The sequence below is a fragment of the Taudactylus pleione genome, unplaced genomic scaffold (genome assembly GCF_031769625.1).
Source record: "Taudactylus pleione unplaced genomic scaffold, aTauple2 ptg000116l, whole genome shotgun sequence".
Classification (NCBI taxonomy): domain Eukaryota; kingdom Metazoa; phylum Chordata; class Amphibia; order Anura; family Myobatrachidae; genus Taudactylus; species Taudactylus pleione.
The window spans coordinates 11,755,414-11,774,488 of NW_028284518.1; the positions used below are offsets into that span (position 1 = coordinate 11,755,414).

At 42.0% G+C, this 19,075-nt stretch overlaps 1 protein-coding gene across 3 annotated transcripts in view; it reads right to left on the reverse strand.

Annotated features, from left to right (window-relative positions):
- The window catches only part of DSP (desmoplakin), a 74,641-nt gene that overhangs the window by 44,230 nt on the left and 11,336 nt on the right, over window positions 1-19,075 (reverse strand). For all 3 annotated transcript variants that reach the window (XM_088471679.1, XM_088471680.1, XM_088471681.1), the window contains exons 2-5: window positions 8,616-8,712; window positions 5,432-5,580; window positions 5,097-5,268; window positions 1,317-1,445 (exon numbers count right to left, since the gene is read on the reverse strand). In XM_088471679.1, coding sequence (XP_088327805.1) covers window positions 1,317-1,445; window positions 5,097-5,268; window positions 5,432-5,580; window positions 8,616-8,712 — 547 coding nt within the window. The remainder of the gene's footprint in view (window positions 1-1,316; window positions 1,446-5,096; window positions 5,269-5,431; window positions 5,581-8,615; window positions 8,713-19,075) is intronic.

Genomic DNA, 19,075 nt, shown 5'->3' on the forward strand with positions numbered 1-19,075 from the left:
TTGACCCCCTAGGGCATTCTTGTCAATTTACTGAGCTCTCTAAACGGTCTGTCCGATGTGTCTGGAATAGCAGGGGTGTTGGTACGGTTGGCCAACTATACTCTAATGGTGGACTGAAATCTTTTACTCAATTGAGGGCAGAATATGGTCTTTTAGCTACTTAATTTTATAGGTATTTGCAACTCAGACATGCCCTTGCAGCCCAAGTTAGGGACAGTCCTCCTATTGCACATTCTCTGGTGAAAGAATTAATTGCAATTCATCTGATCACTCTACATGACATTCTGGAGTATATGCAAATTGCCATCATAAAATCACTGAAGCCGCAGACTTTGTGAAAACCAATACTTGTGCCATTCTCAAAACTTTTGGCCATGGCTGCATGTCCTAAATGTGGAGTTGTTCAGGGGACATTCTGGCATTTACTGTGGGAATACTCTGTGATCCAGGGCTTTTGGTAATATCTGCTTTGATCAATACTGGTATCCCCTTCTACAGTGCTTACATCTAAATTATGTAGCCTTGGTGCTAGAGAGGGTGATGGATTAGACCGATACAGTACACAGTATGCAATTAATTTATGTGCACTCGCTAAGGTTTGCTTGGCTTGCAAGTGGATAGATCCCTCTGGGCCAATTTTTCTGCCTGGATTTCTTTAGTGACTGTGAAATACGAACACTAGTTATATCTTACTCGCAAGGCTGAGAATAAATTTGAACGTGTATGGACAAGATGGCTTGAATCAAGACATGAGTCTTCTCTGCTGTTTGTTTACCATCAACTGGGAAATAAATGTATATTTATTTTTGTGTGACATTATGCTAGGTGTGGCTTTGTAATATTTGTCATATTTTTGCTATTTTTTTTTCCAATATATTTTAATAGTCCTTGAACAACAGGTAGAATATATTTTATGATGGGTCATTGTCTGCAATGGTGTGGCTATGCTGCATATGATTGGTTTGTCTTACAATTGGTATACTTTTTTCTGAGCAAATTTCATATAATATTTCTATATATGGTTTATTTTGAGCGTTTGATTTTGGTGAAATATATCTGTTTGTTATGTTTGTTTTTCCCCCATTTTTCATTCTATTACAGTTGTACTGCTGATATATTTATTGTATGTTTTGGGTCTTTTTTTTTTACTGTTAAACTAAATAAAAATGACCATTAAAAAAGATAAATAAAAGCACACCTGGTTCACTCAATATTAAAATATATGACAATTACGGTTATTCGAATATTACTGCATCTGTAAATTCTGCATCCAGTGAGACATTAATTACTGTACAAATATTAAATGGATTAATTACCAGATCAGCTTTAATTTTGTCAAGTTCCCATCGATAGTCGGCGATAGCATTGTGGAACTTTCTGTGACTAGCAATTTGCTGCTCTACAGAAGCAGCATCAAATCCCCAAGTCACATTTTCCATCTGAAGCTGAAACAAGAAAAAAACAAAAGAAAATAAAAGTGTTAAAAAATAGCTTATGGTGTGCAGAGTGCAGACACTACTTGTACATTTTTGAGATTCTCTTCACCTCAAGACATCTCATCGCCTATAGACCACATAAAAATAGATCAGTATATTTAGTTGTTGTTTTTTTTTCTGTAATCTAATAGATTTAATCCTGCAGAACTGGGTTACTGTAAAGCATGGGGTAGGTGTCTTGTGTCCTAAAACCAGCCCAGCAGATGTGTGTAATATTTTAAGTCAACATTCAACACAAGTTATTGTTTGGGAACACAGCAGGTCTTTTGGTTCTCTTGCAAGAAATCCATGCATTATTTGTGAGAAGAGTTTATTTTGCCCCAAGTAAGCAGTAAAAGCCTTTGTAATAATTACGGTCATGTATTATATCAGCAGAGAAAACTGCTTTTGCTAATGAAATTAAGCATGCCTAGCAGGCTACACCAGCACAGGGAATGCATCTGGTCTGCTGGAACCCCAACATATAACTAGATTTACATGAAAAGCAATAGTTTTTGTGCCACAAAAATGCTTATTAAATATTAACAGGATTTTGTGGTGTATATTACAAAGTGCTCTGCTACATAAGAGAAATTATCAAACGGGGAAAAGACAGAAATATATATAATTACACACACATATGGAGACAGCGCAAGCTTTATTCTCTGCGCCCTCTCCCCCTACTCTCCCATAGGAAGTCATCATTTTCAAAAGAGAATTGCTCATAGAAATTTAGGAGCATTTGTTTGCAGAATCCTATTCAGGTGAATGGAGAGCCATTTTGCATTATGAACATATCTGATTCTGAAGCAAATGTAGGTCTGGAAACAGAGCTATGAAAATGCTGCAACACGCTGTACTGAGCCACACCTACACCTGGGGGAGTGTGGCAGCTTTCCAAGACATGAAGACATGTTACACACACACAGCCACATAGGACTTTAAGATTTTGCAATTCATGCAAACACAGACTAGACGGCCTCCCAAGTCACATGTCCTGGCACACTGCCCAGAAATCTCTTCAACAAACCATTTAGAGTGTAGTCTTGCTCACACAAGCATGATTACTGCAATTGTTTCTAGGAGTTAGGGCCCCATTTACAAACGAAGGAAAATACCAGCGGCAATTTTCGTTTAGTATCACTGTGATACAAAATGAAAATTCCACTGGTATTTAGTAATACTTACCCCTCCGACGAAGTCCCGCAAAGTCCAGCGGAATCCTCGTCCTCGGCGAGGTCCTCAGCTGGGCTGCTGGCAGCCTAACACTGCCGGCGACAGGGCTCCAGTGTCATGCGCAACGGTCCGTCTGCGCATGTGCATGATAGGGAGACTCGGCAGTACCTGGAAGGCTTCGCTGAAGCCGGAAAGGCACCGCCGGGTCTCCATTGCCGGCAATGGGGCCCGCATCGCTCTCGCTATCTAAAAGATGGCGAGAGCGATGCTGTACAAACAGAGGTAATCTAAGATTACTGCTGTTTACTAAATACTAAAAAGCGGCGTAACCCCTGTAGCGAGCGCTAAAGGGGTTACTTTTAGTTTGTAAATGGGGCCCTTACTTGTCGACATTCTGGCTCCCTTTCCGGAAGAATGGCATGCCTTAAGACGGAAGAATAGGTATGACTTAAGGTGCGTACACACTAGATGATATTTTGCACAATTCACCAGATTTTGAAGCATCGGAACGAGAAATAGTGTAATATATGTCCAAATTGTGAGTGTCCACTCACGATAAGCATACCCATGGGTCATACATCGCATCTTCAGATTTTGACTACGGCAGGCAAGATTTGCCAATCTCGTACACGATTTTGTGCAGATAGATCGTTAGTGCCAAAACACAAACTATCGTCCAATCCGAGTCACTTGACTGACACATGAAATTTTGAAGAATATCGTGAGGTGTTTGGTTAGCAAATGATCTATCGTGCATGATCTAACAATTTGCAAATCGTTAGCGAAGCACCAAAGATCGTGAGATCGTTCGTCAGATTGGACACTTTTTAGCACCATATGGTGTCCTGGAGTGTCGGGGAGAGTAAAAGGGAAATCGCATCGGGAGCACATAGTCTAGTGTGTACCCACCTGTAAAAGGTATGATATTGATCATTTTGTATCGAAAGAAAAAATAATTATACACAAAATGGCTGATGCAGAGTTGAACGCTAGTCAGTTCTGTGGACATATCTTCCATGTTTCCTTACTGTGTGCACTCTGAAACGCCCATAGATGCAAGTGCTCCGTGTAAGAGTCATATACAGCTCAGTCACGTCTCCACTTGCAGCTGAGGTGATGTAACTGAGTGATAATGTGGTTCTCACATGGAGACTAAGCTTAGTAGTGGCGTGTACACAGACTATGCAGAGTTGCATTTACGCTTAGATTCACCTGTTTTCAGATTCATCACTTGCTTATGCAAGTGCTCACGGATAATGATGACATCTATGACAAAGTGTATGGCTAGGGGTGGGCTTGTCACATAGATAAGTAGAACTCAGCATACAGTGCTGCAAAAATCCACATTTTTATCCATGCACGCCTTGTGGGTGTAATTACCATACTGCACAGCACACGCCCTGTATATTTAAATCCCCTATGTTTCCACAAGATCAGTTACCTAAGCTGGCTATATACTGCACGATAACCATGCAAACCAGCCAACTAAATGACTGGACTGAACGATTGTCGTACAGTGTACTGTACTGAACAGCTGAAAAATGGTCTGAATTGTCCAGTTTGATATTCAAACCTGTCTGTTCCTCCCAACCGTCATTCGGGCCAACTTCAGGCTGTGAATAGTCTTCTCCTCCAGTCAGCCAGTCTGCTGCACGATTGTGCATTATATAGCAAGCATGAACAATATTACATGTTGCCTATTGTTTGTGGCACAGTTAAAGTGAGTCTTGATGGTTACCACCGGGAGCTGTAGAGAGGCAATTTTGGTGGGCATTCCTGGGTGGTAACAGGAGGTGACTCACCAGACGCAGACGTGTCGCAGTAAGCTACTGCGTCTAAAGATACATTTGCACTGATACAGGAGGCCATGTTCAGACAGAAATTCTGCACCTCTAATGCCATGGCCGAGGTGCGTCCTATTGAGGCTACGGCGTGAATCCGGAAATGTGCATTCAAAGATGCGCTATTGGCGCACCATTGGCCACAGCATTGAACATTGCACCTATGGCAGGCACAGAATGTCCAATTGAACATGGCCACCGGTGTCAGTGCAACTGCGCCTGAGATTTAGTTGCTGACAAGCCCAAGTCTGGTAGGCTCCCCTCCAGTTACCGCTCAGAAACGCCCAATAAAATTGCATTGATCTGCATCGCTCTGTGTCTGTGTCGTAACCATCAGGATGCATGCGCCGCATTCGTAGAGAGAAAGCATAGGCCACTTGCGCCCAATGAATTCCCTGCGTCCACCTCTAAATTACGCCCACAAGTTAGAAAAAGTTTATTTTTATGACCTCATTTTTTTTTCCCCCCAAAATTAGTTACTAGGATAGCGCAGACGTCTTTTCTTCAACATGCATCAAGTCATATTACTGTGGTATACACATTGTGGACTTTGGTAAAAATATGAACATCCCTAAAATAAAAGTGTGGGAAAATAGCTACTCACCCTTTGCTGACGGATTTGACTTAAGGTTTCTTTAGTGATCCGCTTAGTAATGTCATCCCACCCCGAGCCGCTCTGGGAAGAAAACCCACCACCACCTTTAGATCCTTTGCGTACACGTGGATTATGAATGGCTTTGTCAAGGGCACGCATTTGATCTTGAAGCTGAAGCAGCCTGCAAAAGAAGAAAGTGCTACTTTATGGTCAAATAAAATACAATATGGCCAATTTCAATTAGATAGGTTGATGTTGGAAAGGTACAAATCCCCAGGCATAATGCTTAGATGTTATGTATATAAATAAATGATAATAATGATAATAATAATGTATGACTATACCTCCTGTGATATGATTCACATGGCTGTCCCATTAATCCCATTTCTCTGATTAAGCCATCTACCATTTCCATTTGTTCATGGGCCACCCCAAGACACTCATCCAATTCTCTGTTCCGGGCTAGCTGACTTCCATCACCATATTTCAGCTCCTGAAGAATGAAGTGAAAGAAGTTTTTCTTTGATTACAATAAACTAGGCTGTTGCAATAAGGATCAAAATCAGGATATACCAAACCAACATGGCAAAATAATTAAAAAAAAAAAAAAAAAAAGTGTTGAAAAGGTAAAAGGTAGTTGCTTTACTTCAATGATATTAGAATAATACAGCTCTACTATATTATCAGAAATATATTGTAAGCTTCACTAGAAAAGTAGAATTGTTAACATTTTAATGTAATTAACTTGCAAGGTGTTTGCAATGAATAATGTCACTAACTACATTGCTAGTTTGTCAAGTGCAATAAGTACTAGTTACAGGCAGTGGTAAAAAGTAGCATCTAGCTGCCCCACAAACTTCTCTCATCTCTTACATTTATTTACTATACTCAGTTGTGACGGATGGGAGTTTGAATACTGGTGCTAATATATATGGATAACTTTGTATTTACATGCCTGTTGATATGCAATGGCCAGCATAAGTAAATAATTAAAATAAAATAAAGGATGTGAATGTTTTTACTACAGTAAAGTTACAAAACAGTGTCGTTTTTCCCAAGCATCAGCTTCAGCCTTGGAAGGGATGATCTGATTAAATTCAAGTGAGTATGAGGAATGTGGCACATTGCTAACACAATCTGTAACCCAATAAGTCATTTGTTCCCAAATGTTCCTCACCAGCAAATGGCATACAGATCAGTATTCCACAAAACTCAATCAATAACGACTGTAAACTATTTGTAATTAAAGTGCGGACCAAGTTTCTCAATGGGTGAACAGACTTTAATATATGCTTATGTGCCTAACAATCCTAAAAATAACATAAAACAGAGGATGTGAGCAAAAAGAGAACCACAAAAAAAAAAAAAAAGAGGGATAGTATAAAGCAAAAATACAGAAATTTAAATAGCCACTACATCTGTATTTCCAGATTCCAGTTACATCTTGAAGAAAATTGTTGTGTATCAGGCAAACTAAACCAATGGGAGCATTTCTGGGAATAGTGAAATATACAGTATATTAGTACTCTTATAAAGTAACAAAACATTAGATACTGTTCAGGGCTATCAAGATGCAATGGGAAAAATGTGAACCGGATTCTTGTTTTTTTCTAGTCAAGGTTAGGGAAATGAAAACAAAACATCTATATTGGTTATAAAGTTGAATAATAATCTGTACATTGGGTTAAGTCCCTTATTCTCACAAACCTCCATTGAGAAGATGAAGACATAGTGAAAGGATGTTATAAAAACTAGATGTTGACTATCTAACTACTTCATGGATCAACACCATATGATGCTTTACTGAAGCTAACTGCCAATGACAGTTCTTGTAGGAGTACAGACCACAGCTAGACAACCAGTGAGGTGATTTTCGGCCTATTTACGCCTTACACACCAGTTTACTATTCACTTACAGATAAACAGGAAGAGAAAAAAAAAAAAAAACAACCCTTCCTCGGCCAGCTAAAGCTATATGGCATAATAAACCTCACTTAACACCCTGTTAATATATATTTCCACTTTAGTCATGTCCTTATTAAAAAAGGTACAGTTTTAGGCGTATTCTTGTTCTGCTTCTTTTTGAATTGCTGTCACTGTATGTGTTCTGTGCCCTACATTATATTTTAAGTAGCAATTAAGTGGATCCATTGAACTTCACAGTAAGTTACGTCAGTCGGTCAGGAGCTTTCTCCATTCTCTGGCCCTTGCACTTGTGCGAGTATGGTGTCCATGGGGGAACCTTCTTGCTACAGTCACCTGTAGTTTCCCACCAATGACCAGAAAAGCAAGACAAGAGCACAGCCCAAGGTCTACACTGCCCTCTCCAATCTCTTCACCTTGAAAACTCCCACAAACTCAGGAGTTTTCCTGATTTTCCAACCTTTTTTTATGCAGATGTGGGGTTCTATTTGCTGTGGGGAGAGATGCTGTCGGGAGGAGAATGGGATTATATTGCCGGCGGCTAAACCCGACAGCAGCTGGCCGAAGGGAGGAAATCCCGACAGAGAAGGCAAGTACAGCTAACACTCCCCCCCCCCCCCCTCCTAACTCTCCATTAGGGGTGCCTAACCTTAACCTCCCCCCTAGTGCCTAACCCTAACCTCCCCCCTGTTAGTGCCTAAACCTAACCCCCCCCCTTCCGCACCCTAAACAACCCTCCCGGAGGGTGCCTAACCCTAAGTTCCCCCCTCGGGTGCCTAACCCTAACCCCACCTTTCCCTAGCCCTAACCCTCCCCGGGGGTAACTAACCCTAAGTCCCTCTGGGGTGTCCTAAACCTAACCCCCCCCCCCCCCCTCCGGCTAAGAGGACGGGCGCCCATACTTACCTTGTTCAGGCCCGGGTCTTTCTGCATTCCAGCGTCGGGATTATGACAGGCGTTGGTATCTGGATGCCTGCATAACTCCCTAGCTGGTATTCCGGCGTCGGGATTGTGACTTGCGGCCGCGGTCACATAACTACATCCTGTTGGAGGGTCATTTTTTTTTGCAGATCCTCTGCTTCTGGAACCTGTAGACCATCCTTATATTAGACCATATGTACTATTGACAAGAATCATAAGGAGGAACATTTGCATGCAAAACTATTAATAAATAATAGCAAAATACTAAATTTCCTCACCAATGCTTAATAGATTGCTGGCACTCTCAATCCCGGCGCCAGAATCCCAAAAGGGGTCATAATCCCGGCTCGAGAATCCTGGCGACTGCGATTCCAGATGGTAAGTATTAGGGTTAGGGTATGGTTTAGGGCTAGGCACTAGGGGGAGGGTTAGGCTGCAAGAGGGGAAGATTAGGGTTAGGTTGCGAGGGGGGGGGGGGGGGGGTGGGGGGAGGGTTTAAAATTAGGTTGCAGAAAAGGTGGGCTAGGGGTAGGATTAGGGGAGGGGTTAAAATTACTTACCTGCAGGTGTCAGGGTTTCAACCGTTGGGATTCCGGCACAGAGATTCCACTTGCCAGCATTGTGTGCACCAGGATTGCATACCAAACCTGCCCTTCTATATATTCAATAAGAAACACTACTTACAGGTTGTGCAATTAGTTCAGCACGAATCAGGCTATCTGAAATATTCTGCAGCATATCCTGGACAGTGTTTGGACGCCGGGACATCGTGCCAGTTTGTCTGGGGGAAAAAAAATAAAAAAATTAAATAAAATTACTGGGAAAGCCAGATTAAAAAAAAAATAACAAGGGAAAGAAACAATCTTGGAAAGGGTCATTGATGAAATAGGATTTATAAATATTCCAAGGCAGATCTAAGATGAAACAAGATTCTAATAGGATTCTAACCAGTTGCAATAAATCATGTAAATAATCAGTTATGCTTAGAATATGCACAAAAAAAAAAAAAAGTCTAGTTGATTGAAGTTTAAATTCACATATTATAACAATATTTACTATTGTATTACTGGGACTTTTATAACCTATTGTTCTTTCATCTAAACTAACCGCATCTCCACTGCACATGTAGATAGAAGCATGTTAATCTACCAGAAGTCTTTATCAAGGAAGGAGAGAGTATCAATTGAAAGTTTTGTTTTTCAACCAGATCTCTCTGTTTTGGTTATAGGATGATCGAAAAATGTTTAAACCATAAAAATGTAATACCTATTATCAATACTATCACCCCCCCAAAAAATAAAAACACACACACTTTAAGTAACATCTATTATTGCAGCCATTTGTTGCCATGAAAGAAGACTTAATGGGGCAATTTACCATTACTGTTATGCTGGGTACACACTGGCCGATATATTGGCCGATCAATTGATTGGCCAATATATCGTGCCTCCGTTGGCCAGTGCGTATAGACGATATGTCTGAACACTGTCGTTCACAGACATATCGCATTGGCTGTGCTGCACAGCCAATTAACAGATAACTCTGCAGACATATCTGTCCATCGGCAAGTGTGTACAGGCGATCAGCCGATCACCCGTACACAGGGGTGCAGAGAGGGGGAGGGGGGGAGCCGTGAGCAGGTACTACTTACCCGGGTCCGGCACAGCTCCCCATCCACAGTAGCCCAGCACACGCTGCTGTGTGCTGGGCTGCACTGGGAGACTGTCCGAGGCTACTAAAGCATCAGCCGGAATACCACCATGTAAATGTAGTGCCCAGCTTAAGATTTCTGTGTTTGAATGAAATCTCCTGCATTAGGCTTTTATTAAATACCCCCAATACCTACATTTGACTCTACCATACAGAGTCAGCAGTTTCCACATTATTTTAGGCTTGATTGATATATAGTATTCCTCTGTTCAACACATTTAAACAGGTTTAAAAAAAAAACACAACAAGACACCCATTTCTAATTAAACGCAGGTTAACGGAGATCAACCAGTTATGTGTTCAGAGGGCGGAATTCAATTGTTTTCGCGGCCCGCATCTCCGGTCTAAAGTGACAGGAGTTCGCGGGCCGCTATGCAATTGTTCTAAATCTTCGTGCAGATCGCACCCAAAGGGCGGAATTCAATTGATTTCTGCCCCCATCGCGCCCGACGGAGCTATTCAATTCTTGCTCCTGTCGGGCACGATCAGCTGACAGCGCTACATTTCAGCTCGCAGCTCCAGGGGGGTGAGAGCTGAAATGTGCGAAAAGTGACATGTTTGGGTGCCCAAACATCACTTTTCACGATCGCGCCCAGCACTTTGGTCGGGTTTAGCTGCTTTACGCGGCTAAACCCGACCACTTTGGGCGCGATCAGCACGAAAATCTGGAACAACTGCATAGCGGCCCGCGATCTCCTGTCACTTTAGATGGGAGATGCGGGCCGTGAAAACAATTGAATTCCGCCCAGCGTGGTCGGGTTTAGCCGCGTAAAGCAGCTAAACCCGACCAAAGTGCTGGGCGCGATCGCGAAAAGTGATGTTTGGGCGCCCAAACATGTCACTTTTCGCACATTTCAGCTCTCATCCCCCAGGGGCTGCAAGCTGAAATGTAGCGCTGTCAGCTGATCGTGCCCGACAGGAGCAAGAATTGAATAGCTCCGTCGGGTGCGATGGGGGCAGAAATCAATTGAATTCCGCCCAGAAAATATAAAGATTTACATGAATACTAGACTTTGTGAAAGTCACCACTAAAAAATTTAAGCTTTCTTAAAAACAAATCTGAAACCATGAAAATAGATAAAATACTCAGAGGAACACCATTTTCATGGATCTTTCCATTTCCTTGTAGCAGTTGTCAAAGTGTCATACACACCAAGTGATGGCAGCCAGTTTGGGAAGGGTGCCAGCATCGAATAGTGTTAGTACTATCAAATAAACCTTTAGTTTGAACATGTATTCAGACAAAAAAATTGCTTTAAAGAACGCCCAATGAAGGAAACTTTACATAAATGTAATACTATACAATGCATTAATAAAATGTAAAAAAAAAAAAAAAAACTAGGGATTTACAAGAATTTATAGTGTAACTATGTAGTTCCTCCATTATCAGCTTTGATGGTTGCATACATTAACATGCAAATTCTTTCTGCATTCTCTCTTTAGTAGCTTTTACCCCTGTTTTAAAAAGTCTTCCATAGAAGCTCAATCAATCGATCGGTTGCCGCTCCAAGCTAGTGCTGGGCTGGGCTGCCATGGGCGTGTAGAGATGATTTAAATTTGTCTAAGGTCTCAACTGGCAAATGATTAAGTTTTTCCTTTCAACAAAAAAACTAAATTATGCTGACTCATGTAAAAAAAAAAAAGAGATGTCCAAAAATATAAGAGCGTGTACATATACAAAAATACAATTTTTTGTTATTGCTTAGGTACAGTATTGCCAAATGTGATCTAAATTTGTTAATTTATACAAAACCCCCAAACACACGTTGCATTGAAAAATACATCTGAATCAGGGAGATCTTTCCACATTAGCAAATTGCAGAGTACTAGTCACATCTGTGAGATTTAGAGAATATAATAATCAGTGGCGTCACTAGGGGGGTGCAGACTGCACCGGGTGACATCATCCAAGGGAGTGTCGCCAAAATAGCAGAGCGCATGGGCGCATAATCCATTGTGTTGGGAAAGGCTGGGGCTGCCCAGCAGCGAGAATGTGGGCATGACTCGCCATTCACGACTCTAAAAAAAAAAAAAAAAAGGTCCAAGGGCGTGACTTTCTGGGTACTAGGTCATGCCCCCTTTCACATGCGCACGCAAACTCTTCTACATGACGCACTGGGTTGTTACTACATGTAGGGACGCCACTGACAATCTCATCTGTGCTAGAGGACTTACGTTTTATGATACAGCGATAACAAAAATAAGATGAGTCACATTGTTGTCCTTCCTTATCCTTTACTAGACTGTTCAGTCCAACTTCAAATTTTTACTTCCAATTCAAGTCACAGATTAGTTGGTCATAGTGACGGATGTCCATGGTCAGTCTAATGATGACAATTTCATAAATCAGCAACTAGAGAGATGTGTTAAGGCACAAGTGTATTGCACTGTGATGTGTGCGAGTCATTGGTTTCTCATGGAAATTCTTGTGAATGGTGTCACCTACATACAGTATGCACACATACCATGTTGAGGATCATAGTTAAGCCCCACTTTATCCCATGATTAGTAGACCTTTGGAGAGGTAATTTTACAACAAGTAAAAACCACAAAATAGATTTCAAATAAATTTAATTATGTAACAAGAAAATTGAAAACACTGAGTTATTGTGCATTTAAATAATATTAAACTATTTCAAGCTGTTTTAAGCTACCTTAAACAACCTAGCCATGCAATCATCTCTCATTATATTGACTTACATGTAATTAATAATGCTACCCAAGTAAAAACAGTTACCAGTGACAGCAATATGCACTTTACGGGATTACAGACCCATCCAAAAAGTCCCTTAACTCAGAAAATTTGCAAAATAACACTTCTCTAGCCTCACAAATATATATTCATTCATACTTTCCATGTCCCTTAACAAGATGTTGTTAACCAATGGCAGTTGCAGTGTGCAAAGTTAGTCAGAAAAGAACAGCCTATTGACGCATTGACAATACAGACAGCATCTAAGTGACCGATATACAATATAGAAAGCAGGCTAGTGGTGGATATAGCGTATAGAGAGCACCCTAGTGACCACCGTACATTCTAGAGCATTAAATACAGTGCAGAAATAATCCTAGTGACTACTGTGAAATATAGGGAGCATCCAAGTGATTGCCATATAGAGGAGAGACTAGTCATATTCCTAGCTTATGTTCAGGCTGCCACTTACGCAGAAATAGAAAATAGGGATACTGAGAGTGAGTACCGCTGATGAAAAAGCTGCAAGTCAATATGACCAAATTACGATTTGGTCAGAAACTAATTTAGAAAAACATGCAATAATGACTGTGCCACTGGGAAAATAAATACAGATAAAATAATAGGTCTGTTAATTGAGCAAAATCAAAGATGGCTTTTCTTTTAAAAATAAAAATATTTATTGACTAACAGATAACATACTAAAATACATATACTTGGATATATATCGTTAAAATACTTCTACTGTAGCCAAGGATTTTTTTTTATATAATATAAATCAAGGTGTCGTCATAAGGTTCTTAAATAAGGACAAAACACGTTGACTTTTTGAAAAAGGAGTACTTTTTCCTGCTGCCATTGTCTGCCAAGGTCTCCGTATAGTGTCCGATGCTGGTTTGTTGCTATCTTACCTGGGCGCTCCAGGTGTGGATTATTGAGATAACCAAACCAGATACAACCATTGCTGGAGAGGAAGGCCGTCTGTTAGTACTCTGACTGCTTCGGTCTCTGAACAGCGGTGAGTTACTCGGGCACTGCCACATAACCGCCAATGCGAGCTTCTCTCCCCCAGCTACAACGAGGCATGCTGTGTACAACAGCTCATGACATCAATAGTCCTCCACAGTGATAAACATACGGCATTTACCTACTCCAACAAAGTATTGCATCCAGGTATAAATGCGGACACGGACATTGGAGGTATATACCCCCTTAATTACCGGAGTTTTCCCTTTGAGATCTGGACTTCTAATACCTGGTAAATCCCATCTTTACTTGCAACATTGTTCATAACTGTATCAGAGAAGGAATTGTGTCTATTAGCTATTAAAAAAAATAAAAAATCCTTGGCGACAGCAGAAGTATTTTAACTATCTATATCCATGCATTTATTATACGTGTTTTGGTATGTTATGTGTTAGTCAATAAATATATTTCTTAAAAGAGAAGACATCTTTGATATTGCCCAGTGGACATATTATTTTATTTATATTTATTTCCTCACTGGCACAGTCAGTATTGCATGTGTTTGTCATTTACAGTACACAGGACTCATCCACAATGGGACACACACACACACACACACACACACACTATCTAGACACCTTTTCTCTCTGCTTCAACTACATATCATCGTAACCCTGTGACCCTTGTAATGGGGTCAGACATTACATTTACAGATTAGACACATTATTGGCAGAAGTTTAAAATATTTTAATGTTGTGTTCAATACCAGATTTTATTTTAAAAACTTTATATTTGAAGTGATAATTATATTAATAACTGCCTAACAATCAATTTATAAAGACACCTTGGGTTACTTCTTAAAATAATTAAAAGCAAAAACTTACATAAGTCATATGCATTTTATGAGCTTAATGCTGTGTTTGTTGTGTAATAAAACTAAGGTGCGGTTACAGTAGTTATACACATAGTTATAGCGAGGGAAAGCCCAAGGGCTGTACATGGAATTCCAGAGTATAGCTGCATACACACACGATTTTTTTAATGAACGATTTGAGTAAACGATTTTTCCCTTGAAAAAATTTACTAAAATCGTTTACTAAAGTTGTTCATTTACTAAATGTCATGAACGATTTTTATGAACTACAAACGATTTTTGCATATTCCTTTAATGAAAGTCTGACTGAACGACAAACTACAAACGACAAACGTGAACGCGCATGAACGATAATCGTTCTTCGTTTGACTCAGAAAGTGAACGATTTTTGCCATCAATTATCGTTAAACGATATCGTTTAACGATAATCATTAAAAAAATCGTTGTGTGTGTATGCAGCTTTAGTATTAGATTTTCTACCTAATGTAACAATCATAGGGTCCATTGAGAAAGTGTGCCATGATAGGTGATGTCTAGGAAAACTTTGCTTATTTTATAAAAAGGTACAAAGTTGAGTGTGGCTTTAGTTAGGGTACCAATGTGCTTAAGCTTTGCATAGGAGATTAGCGTTTCATAATAAAGGCATGATTTCAAGTTTTACCTTACTGTTAATAGGTTACATAATTACTCATCCTGCAAATATAATAAAGGTCCCCTGCATGGTAAGAGTATTCTAGAATCATCATTAGTATTAGTTTGTCAATAATTAGGAACATTTGCTGACAAATTTCTCCTTAGAACACCACCCAGATCACCAGGTAGTACACAAACCAGAATATATGGGTCATCTTCAGGGCCGGCACGATACAGTAAGTTGTCCCTGCACAGCAGGGAGGCACCAGGCTGGAGAGGCGCCACCGCCTTCTCCATTTGCTGGAAGCCCACTGAGATTTTGTTACCAGCAGGCACCCTTGCGGCTCATTCCCTGCAGCGGGAGGCTGGAGCTCACTCCTGAGCTCCACCTTCCGGCTCCCACAGTGTGTAGGGAGAAACGTCATGACGTCTCTCCAATAGTGCGGAGCGTGAGGAGCTGTTGGACGGCAGTGGGCGCAGGAGCGAGGCTTCTGGTAAGTACAGTGTTGTGTTTTTGTGTATAAGGAGCACTACTACTGTGGGCATTGTATAAGGGGCACTACTGTGGGCATTGTGTATAAGCATACTTACTTACCAAATCTCCCTGATTGTCAGGGAGACGCCCTGAAACAGTAGCATCTCCCTGACTCCCTGAAAAGTCTAGCAATCTCCTTGATTGCACCTTACCCCTTTTATGAAGCGGTTATATTAAAAATAAAAAGAGATATATACACATTCAAATGGGATCATTAGTATTTCCCTGACTTGGTTATAAGACACAATGATCCCTATGGCTACATGCATTTTCAGTGTATCAGTGTGTTTTCATTAACAGGTAGATCTTACTAACTGCTTTGGGACTTATTTACATTTGGATGTAAATTAATTTTATGACACACCTCTCAGATGTAGCAGTACAGATCCACTTTACCGCCGCGCTCATATGTGTTGCTTTCGCAATCTCCCTGAATTTTTTTTTCGAAAGTAGGCAAGCATTTGTATAAGAGGCACTATTGTGTGTCATGTGGTGAATAAGGGGCACTATTGTGTGTCATGTGGTGAATAAGAAGGCACTATTGTGTGTCATGTGGTGAATAAGAGGCTCTATTGTGTGTCATGTGAATCAGGGGCAATAGGGCCCTCATTCAGAGCCGGACGCTCTGAGCAGAGCGCTCGCTCTGAATGAGGGCTGTCCTCCATAAAAATGGAGCGTCCTCCTGGACGCTCGTATAGCTGTGGGTCACCACCCACAGCACATACGAGCGTGCAGGATGATGGTCGCGATGGTCTTGACCATCACAACCATCGCCAGTGCGACCAGAAGCCTGTGGTCGGGTTTTTCGACCACAAGCCCTGGAGTGATGTTGGCTCTATCAGAGCCAAAATCACTCCCACTGACATCAGGGGCCGGCTTCTGACGGTAGGCGTTCCCTGGCAGGCACGCCCACCAAAGGGGGCGTGCTGTCAATCAACATCGACAGCACGCCCCTTTGATCAGACACAACGAGCGAAGGAAAGACCTTCGCTCGTCGCGTCTGGCGCATGCGCACACCATCGACCCACTTGCGAGCGGACAGCCGCTTGCGAGTGGGTCTGAATGAGGCCCCATGTGCGGTGTAATGTGAATAAGATTGTGCTACTGTGTGGCATAATTTAAATTGAGGGTACTATTGTGTAGACCATGCTCCTTTTTTTCAATGCTCACTGTCCCTTTATAAAAATGGGAGGGAGGATGCAAATTAATAGTTTGCAGCACGGTACTGAGCACCCTAGCACCGTCCCTGGTCATCTTGTTAGGCATGCTTTTTTTTAGTCTGACAGTACACCTAGTTAATGCCAGATCAGAAGCAGGCAAGTTTTGGTATAGTGGGGCCCTCATCATGTGACTAATAACTGCACCCAAAAGAGTATGGGTTGTGTGCGCAGGATGGGAGGAAACCCAGGGCCGAAAGTAGGATATCTGTCACCCGGTGCAAGGCACCAATTTTGCGCCCCCTCCCTTCCTGTACCTTAAGTTTGTCCTTGCTCATCCATGCGGACGGCTGGCATAAACCCCCTGGGAATGAGCATAAACCCCCCCTGGCTAGTAAAGCCCTCTAGCATTTGTCTCCTCTTTGGCGGCGGCCATTTTTGGATGGCCATTTTCTGAGTCTGCAGCCGCCAAGCTACCTTGAGTCAGATTTTTTCACCCCCTACAATCTGGCACCCGGTGCACGTGCACCTCTAGCCAACCCCTAGTTGCGGCCCTGGGATACCAACCACCACCATATGTGCAAGACTAAAAATCACTTTAAGTATGGGGAAAGCACTGAGAAGAAAGCATTTCACTTTTTCAAGGGCATCTACTAACATATGTTACCCATCAGGTAGTTTTAGAGTCACTAAGCACTATGCTGGTTATGTAGCTGGCATGTTATTACTTATTACATTAACACAGTCTTATTTTTATGAGCCAGGTGGAAACCTTATGGAGGACTAGAATATATTTAATCAATGTGTAAGTTTTGGATTGTAAAATTAATGCATTTTAGGTGAGGACAGCAAGAAGAGGCTCATGTCGAGTAGGGCATATCATGCAGAGTTGGACGCATCTCGGAATTCGTCCAGCTCTGCAAGGGCAGCATGTGGGCCAATTTTACACCAGAAGAGAACAGTAGTATATGGTTTATGCCATGATATGAGTCTTAACAGTGTTAGTAGTAAATTCTAAAAAGGTACAATATGCAATAGTAATGAACAGGGAATGGTTGGGCCAGGGGCAAGGTGCCATGTCGTCCCCCCACCCCGGGCTGCACCTTTACCTAGTATCCCAGGCCACCTCCTCCACAGTAAGAGCCCTGGTGGTCGGCAAGTGCATACACTTGCCAATGCCGGCAGCAACGGCGGGGGCCATGCTGCAATCGGCAGTATAGCCCTCACCAACGACTTCCCCCGTTGGCCCTCCATGCATGGAGGGTGACGCTAAGCACGCGTGGGAGCGCACAGTCAGCGACATAGCCGGTACACACTAGACGATGAGTCTAGTGTGTACCCAGCATTCAGGGCCGGATTAAGGCCCACATGGGCCTGGAGCTGAAAATGTTCAAAGGCCTATACTGAGAAGGGGGAGAGCTGTGTGAGTGTGTTCAGAGTCACCTTGGTGTGTACACTCCCTACACTATGAACACTATCTACAAAGAATTAGAAAAAAATTGCATATTTTTTTTTTTTTTGGGGGGGGGGGGGGCGGGCTGCAAAAACTATTTAAATAAATGCAGCTGGTGGTCATGCTGTCATGTTGATGGGCCTATTTTTATGTGATGGCCTGGAGCTGTAGCCCCATTGTTAATCTGGCCCTGCCAGCGTTACAGGACTACGGAGGCCCTGTAGGTCTAAAAGTAAGAAAATACTTGCCGACTTTGCTCTGTGCAGGTCAGCAGAGAGGGGGAGTGGCGGGCAGAAAGGTGGGCTGTGCAGGGAGCGTGGAAACATAATTGCATCATCATAGCCCCCGCCCCCACAGTGCATAGAAAACAGAAATTGTATAGAGGGAAGCTGGGCTATGATGACACAAATCACGTCTTCGTCCTGGGACCGGCCACTTGTGCTTTGTAAATGGGCGGCCGGGGCGGAGGTGACTCGCCCACTCTTCCCGGGTGTCCAAGAGCACCCCCAATTTTTTGGAGCCGACTGGCCATTCCGGGAGAGTAGACAAGTATGAGTTAGTACAACACGTTTTCAAACTTTGTTCTCATGACCCCAAACAGTGCACGTTTTCCAGGTCTCCTCACAGAATCACAAGTGAAATAATTAGCTCCACCTGTGGATCTTTTTAAAACGTGTCAGTGAGTAATGAATACACCTGTGCACCTGCTGGGTTACCTGTAAAATGTGACCTGTGTTGGGTCCTGACCTGAGGACATTGTTTTGTTACTTCAATGGTTCTCAAACTCAGGGGTGTATCTAGGGGTCCGAGCGCCCCTGGCAAACCAAGGGACTGGCGCCCCCCTCCAATGACTGTTTCTACTGGTACAAAAAAAACTAAGACACAGTGGGGGTAGTTTAATTCACACACTGGTAGAAATAGGGAGAATATATATCTTTTATAGAACTTACTCTATTGTAACCCACTTACATATATTCAAAAACAGCTGTCTATACTGCATTATGCTATTTAACAACTCCATCTTATAACTCACTAGGATGACAGCCCGCAATGGTCCTTTCCTAAAACCCACCTAAGAATAAAAACGGTCCATAAGGATGTTATCCTATTCCCCAACAAGGAAA